Below are 7,008 nucleotides of genomic sequence, written 5' to 3'. Positions count from 1 at the left end.
AACCCTCAACTTAGAGCCCGATGTAATTCATACTCCAATCTTCACACACTTAACTGCTCCCCATTTCTAGGTGGACTTGAGTCTTTGTAATTGTTGTCGATAGTTGACTGTGTCAATATTAAGGTGAAATTGTTGCTTTTTATTTAGTGAATGCTGACATAAAACTTTTTAATAAATCAGAGCGTCATTGCAATATTAAGTGACAATGAACATCAGAAATCCTGTAGCCGTAGTGCCTGCAGCAGCTTTTAAGATACTCTAAATGGATTCTTGTAAATGACAGAATTGTTGTCAGGACTGGACATTGAGGCCCCGGGCGTTAAAGTCATCCTGGTCTTTTTGTTAGAATTCTAACATTCTTTACCCACTCACAGATCATAGCCTTTAAAGGTCTCAGTGCCTATTGGGTTTCTTAATGGTGGAAAGTCTAGTTGAGAGAGTCCAAGTGGTTGAGATGAAGAATTTTTGTGATGCGTCACAAGATGAAGTCTCAAAGTTATTTTATCAAGTGGATTCCAAACTCGTTTTTCTTTTTTCTAACTTTCTTAAACAGTTACTTGTAAAGAACACGGACACATGTCAAAAAAGGGTTGTGTGTTACAGTAAGGTAAGTCGAGTAACAAGTGCTTGTATACTAACTCTAATATGAAAAGCGTCCTTGTTACTTTACTCCAATACCTGTGATTAACACCGACACCAGACTAATGAAGTCTCCATTTGTACTTTTTTAATCTGAGAATCCTCTGCTTGCGTGTGATCATTCTTTAACTTCAAGCTTTAATACTTAACATTCTCCATGCATATGTAATAAATCATCTACACCTAAAAATTGTCTAAGTTATCCGTGTTTCTATTTTTGCTTTAAATGTGTTTGTCCTCCTTGGATGTTAAATTGTGCCTCCCCGTGGTTCTCGAGGCGTTCTTGGATTGCAGGACATTTGTCCTTCTCCTCTTCACTTGGTTGAACATTAAACTTGGACCTGAGGAGAGAGGCACAAGGATCAGGTTTGTCTATAGAGTTACCACCATATTGATTTGAATGAAACCTCGAAATGCATACAGTATTGCTATACCAGAATTCTTTAGTAGAGACATTGCATAATGTGTATTAGTCGTGTACAGACGTCGTCATTTTCATCTCCACAGATATGCTGCCTGCACTATGTGAACATATGGCCCTATTCTGCACTCTGCTTTGGACATTTCTTTGTTTACCAGCACAACGTAAATCTTTTAATTTGGCTGAGAATTTGCTCTCTTCAGGCGCACTCTATTATTCTTATAGAGCCACATTTTAATGAATTTATAATAAATTTTAAAAAGCTCCTTCTGATTCATGTTAAGTGGGTTTGAAAAATCTTGACATTGTAAACTTCTAAACTGATCAAACATCCTATCTGTGCAGCACTGATGCACACGATTCTTTAAATCTCAAGAGTAAGGTACACATTTCAATATGGCGACTCCAGCTCCCTCTGTGGAATGCCCCGCTTTTGAATGTGCTCCCACATATTGGACCCCAGAGAGGTTGGTTTGTGGTCACTCCAGGCTCGTGCAGCGTCTCTCCGGAGGTGTCTTGTGATGTTATTGTTTAGTTCATTCATTTCTTTTCCAACTTGGATTCTTTGCTTCACTACAAGTTACATATAAGAACATAAGAAAATTGACAAATGAGAAAAGACCGTTCAGTGCCTTTGTCACTCGTTTGTTTAGCTGATAGCTTAGTTGTCCCAATATCTCATCCTGATACTTGCTAAAAGTAGTTGAGGTTTCTGCTTTAACTCCATGACTTGCTATTTTGTTCCCACAATTCTTTGTGTAAAGAAGTACTTTCTGACTTCTAAATGCTCTTTCATCCCCTAAACTTCCACTGGTGTCCTCGAGTATGTGATTCACCGTTTAGTTGAACGAATTCTGCTGGATCTAATCTGTCAATGCCTTGAGAATCTCGAAGACCTGGATTAGGTCTCCTCTGCTCAGACTAAACAAGTTTAACTCTTGGAGTCTGTCACATATCCTTAAGTCCCATGATGCACTTGGTGGCTTTCCTCAGCACAGCTTCAAATGCTGCTCTGTCTTTCTTGTAGTATGGTGACCAGAACTGCACATAATACTCCAGATGTGGTCTCCGTAGTGTGTTGTACAGTCTGGGCATAACTTTCCTTTATTTACCATATATACTCGCGGATAAGTTCTCCCGCATATTGATTTTACCGTATAATTTGTGTTATTTCATAATGTTGGTCGTGTAAGTCGAATGCGGAAAACTGACACTATTAGTCCAAGAGATTTTGATATGCTAACGCCCACCCGAGAGAGTAACCACAGAGCACATTGCCTTTTTTTTTCTATGTATTGTGCCCACGTGACCACACGGTAATGCCCAAACTATTCCGAAGCAACGTTTGCACTGTTTTGTGTTTATTTGTATTTCACACCCTCATACACCTTTATCATAAGAGCATCCCTTATCTACGATGGAGCGTTTGATCAGAAGAAAATATGAAGCTGGTTTTAAATTAAACATCATTGAAGTGCCAAAAGAAATTGCTAACTATGTTGCTGCAACAAAATTCGATGCATCTCAGAAACTGATGCGAGATTGGAGGAGGCAAGATGATGTAAAAAAACATAAATAAGTGTTGCATTTTTTAATTAAGTTGGGGTCTGATTTTATGATTGATTTTTCGGGTTTCAAAGACCCGACTTGTATGTGAGTATATACGGTAAATCAGAAAAAGTAATGCGCCGAGGAGAGATCCCCAACTGGTGAGCTCTTTCCCCCCCGGTGGAGCATTCTTCTCTCATATAGACTTGTCTCTTCCTCTTGTATGCCGATGACAGCCAGCTATACACACACGCAGACATTACTCTTGGGTGTAACCTCATGTCTTAGTGAGCACACCTTTCTCACTTTTCTCTGTTGCCTTCACAGAGGTCTGACTGCTGTAAAACTTCATTGCCCAAACCACTACTGTCAAATCATGCACAGCCCTGCCTTCTGTACCTCAATACCATATTGCTTCACTCTTCTTTTGAAGGGAAGAAACAACAGTCTCTACTCTAATGATTTGACTCTAGTGGCTTCCAGCTCAGTTCAGGCTTATCTTCAAAATTCTGTGATTCTAAAGCTCCTTAACTCCTCCATATTCCCCTTGTCATTTTTTACACTGTGATGACACTGTGGTGTCCCGATTCTGGCCTTCAAACCCCAGATGGTGACCTTTGAGGAGTGTTTATTCCCCTTTGTTTCTTCTACTTTGTCAATTATCAGGTTCTTGTGATTATACAGGGCTCAGCGAGGTCCCACCATGTTTTTCTTTTACGTTTTAGATTTGTTTTCTCTGTTTTGCCCAGCACATTTTGTTGTTTGTGTGCCCTGTCCATATTTGCTGTTTATGGTGCAATCGTAGTAATGGTACTGCCACGTGTCCAAAGTACAGTGAAACTCTCACTGGCATGGCCGACCAAGATGAAACAGGCCTTCACTCTCCAGCACCATAATGAACGAGAATGTAGTCCAATCCAGAACTTCATTGTAATTAATAGAAAACAGAAATCAGTTCACCTGATTGATAGATAGATAGATAGATAGATAGATAGATAGATAGATAGATAGATACTTTATTAATCCCAATGGGAAATTCACATTCTTCAGCAGCGGCATACTGATACAATAAATAATATTAAATTAAAGAATGATAATAATACAGGTGAATACAGGTGCTCCTTATTCCTGTTTCTATGCTCTCCTTTTCTAAAATATTGTGGAGCAAAAATCCTGACAACACTTCAGTTTGGTAGGATACATAAATGATGTTCATACAATCGGAGTCTCCCTGAAGCGCTAGAAGATTGTTTTTCCTAGTGAAGGTGCTAAAAAGTGTGTGTTTATTCATGGGAAATCAGTCAAGGAATAATAACGCTTGTGTGTACACACAAAAAGAAGCTTGAAATATGCGTATGCAACTTCCCATGCAATTGTCAGAATTTCTAAGAGAAAATCTGATGGGAGACTTGCGTATGTTTATGGCTACTGTGACCCATGCATGGACAGAGAAAGAGAGAAATTGGGAAATGACTCCCCCTTGATCAAGCAGGGAAATGCAGCCAAACCAGCTCAGTAATGATTCCCACGTATAATAATTCATGTCACTGAGCTGTTGTTATAATGTGCGTTGATGAAACAAACATTAAAACTCAAAAGTGATGAATAAGATGTACAAGACTGGATTTTAGTTCCCTTTTTAGAGGGCCAATGCTGCATATTTATCATCACCGCACATAGACACCGTTTGAGCAGATGTGGAAGCATTATTTTTGTAATGTTCTAAAAGTACCCAGAGCTTGCTGCGCACAGCATGTAGACCTTGAATACCGAATTGTGCCCGTTTGGATAAGATACGCTGTATCCACAACAGCCTTCCCTTGTAACCCATGAGACTTTGGGCAATGCTTATGTCATGATCAGGAATATACGCCTTCTGCATTCCCACAGTTTGTACAGTTTCAGTGCCTGGTAATGGGCTTCTTCATAGCCATCATTATTATTGAAATGCAGGAATTTCATAATGCGTGGAAAAAACAACCCTCATAATTTCATCGAAAAGGCCTGTCTACAACAACTGCTTTGCAGGTCTGCACCGTTTCTGGACTGGTTTACCCAACATGCCCTTTAGTATCAAGAAAGTGTAAAACATCCACATGTCATCTGCAGTGAGGAACAAATGGTTTCCTGTGACTGTTCCGACACTGCTCAGCATAGTGGTTCATATTGACAACTGTTTTCTCTTTTGACTATTATCGACAAATTGTAAATAGACCAGATAATCCTCAACAGAAGACATCTTTAGAGCAGGGTTTTGTGGATATGGGCAATCTAGGAGGTGAAGGATTGTCAGCGGCATGTGAAGCCAATAGCAAACACGAACATCACTGAAACTTGCTCCTGTTGGGTAGATTCCAGCCTTCCAAGTCATCGCTTTCAGTTTGGTCTGAAACTGGAATTATGGCTCTTCATTTGCCATTGTGTTTTTGGTTGAAGAGTATTGATGAGTTACTATAAAGTTTCAGTATAGTGACATGGCAGAAAGCATAAAAATATTTATGGGTATTTTCTCCAGCATGATGTTATTTCTTCCACTAGATGGCAGCAGAATGCTGTCCTTGAATGTTTCCTGAATTGGTTTTCTTGTAAAGCTCTTTGAGCTTCATTGTTGCATGAAAATGTGCTGTGTAAATTAACATTATTGTTCCAAGAGTTATTTGGGCGTAACACTATAAAGTGGATCATTACGTGTTACCCCAAGTCTAACTCGGGCTTAATCGTATCTGCTTAGAATTCCATGTCCAAGTCATGTTTGGGGTAAAGTGCTCAGATTTGTCATCATAATTGTCTTTATAACGATAAAGTAAATGTTGATATGCTACCATTTAGCTGATAAACTAAAGAAAGTGGGCAATATTTTGTGGTTGTCCTTAATCAAATAAATGATTTGTGATATTGTTTGATGCGTTTTGGAGAAAGCACAGTATTTGCAATCTCTTTGTAGTTGTGAATAGCAGTATAATATAAGAGTAGAGCATAAAAACATTAAAAACACACACATCAGGAATACTTAAGATGAGGGTTTACATACAATGGCTGACCCTACGCTCTGACCCCCAAAAAGATCACGTGAAAAGACAATTTCCCTGAGGGATTAATACAGTGTACAGTGTGTGAGTCAGTGATGTGAGGTGCAGCACAAGCAGAAACACACTTGTCTGGCAGATAACCCCTTTAACAAGCAGTTATCAAGTAATGAGAAATCACATTTTATTTGTTTATTTTTAAACAGGGAGTCCAAGAAAGAAAGGTAAAGGACATGAAAAAACGAAACGGATATGTTAGAGCAGAGTGGATGGACGGATGGACGAACAGCTGCTTTGATGTTCTGCAAGTGGACAACAGTGTTCAATATTATCGTCTCTGCTTTAAAGCTCTGCAAAAATAAAAGCATCAATGTCTACAAATCCACTAAAAGAAATGTGAGGATGAGTGACGTGAAGGACTGTATTGATGGGGCCCAAGCAACACGCAGGCGAGGAAGCTTTTGTTCACCCAGGAGTAGCAGAGGCGTCTTGTTGCTTTGCAGCAGCAGAACCAAGGAAATGTATAAACTGCCAATGTTCACGATTTTAGCACTTTAGCTTTTACTGACCCAAACATGCATGCTGCCAATGGCTTCTTTCACAGTTGGGAGATTTCTAAAGTTGGAGCGCTAGAAACTGAAAGCTTGGGCAGAATTACGTGGGTTCTGCTTAGGTTTTTCAGTTCTCCTGTGCCATCCGAACTGGGTAGGTCAAAAGTTGTGGAGCCTTCTACAAGAGGAGTTTCACTGGATTTGTGCTTTTTTTTTTTTTTTCTCATTACCACGTAATCTGAAATTCATTTTCTTACGATGCTTTAAGGACATGTACTGTGGTTATTTTGTTAAGCTGATGTGTTCAAAATGTGTTCAGAATCTCTTATGTTATGATATCTTGCTAGGGTAACTTTCGCAAGTTCAGTGTGAAAAAAATGTACATGTCCAATTCTTGTAAAAAATGTGTAAATGTAAAATATATGTATGCGCTGTATGTGTATGTGCAGCCTGTTTAATCTGTTGGTGTGTGACATTTTCTCATTTGTATTTACTGCGTTTTATTTCAGTAAGAAAAGCCGCATTTCAGAAATAGTCCACAAAGATGAATACAGGCGCATCAAGAACGGGTTTTAGGCAAACTAATAGAATTCACGGGTTGCTTTTTATCAGGTAGGTGAAGTGCTGCAGTGTTGTGTGGCTGATCACACCAGGTAGGATGTCGTGTTTGGGTTTGGGTGTCCATTTTTAAATCAAACAAGAAAATGTAGGCTCACACTTAGAGTCCATACAGACCCATTGGGAAAGTTGCCATTATTTGCCAGTCAAACTACATTTGATAACCCGTACCTACAGAATAAAAATGTAGAGCCTGGTCCATAAT

The 7,008-nt window shown here is 39.2% G+C and overlaps 1 protein-coding gene across 4 annotated transcripts in view; it reads left to right on the top strand.

The window, feature by feature from the left end:
- The window catches only part of inf2 (inverted formin 2), a 198,689-nt gene extending 192,046 nt beyond the window's left edge, over positions 1-6,643 (top strand). For 3 of the 4 annotated variants that reach the window (XM_051920006.1, XM_051920003.1, XM_051920007.1), the window contains exon 24: positions 5,841-6,643. In XM_051920006.1, the coding sequence (XP_051775966.1) occupies positions 5,841-5,893 (53 nt within the window). In that variant the 3' untranslated portion in view covers positions 5,894-6,643. Of the gene's footprint in view, positions 1-553; positions 608-5,840 lie in introns of all 4 variants that reach the window. The other variant, XM_051920005.1, reaches the window with a different exon arrangement.
- The last annotated feature ends 365 nt before the right edge of the window (positions 6,644-7,008 follow it).

This window comes from Erpetoichthys calabaricus, chromosome 16 (genome assembly GCF_900747795.2).
Source record: "Erpetoichthys calabaricus chromosome 16, fErpCal1.3, whole genome shotgun sequence".
Taxonomy (NCBI): Eukaryota; Metazoa; Chordata; class Cladistia; order Polypteriformes; family Polypteridae; genus Erpetoichthys; species Erpetoichthys calabaricus.
The sequence above is the reverse complement of the archived record's forward strand: the minus strand, read 5'-3'. Positions and strand labels throughout refer to the sequence as shown.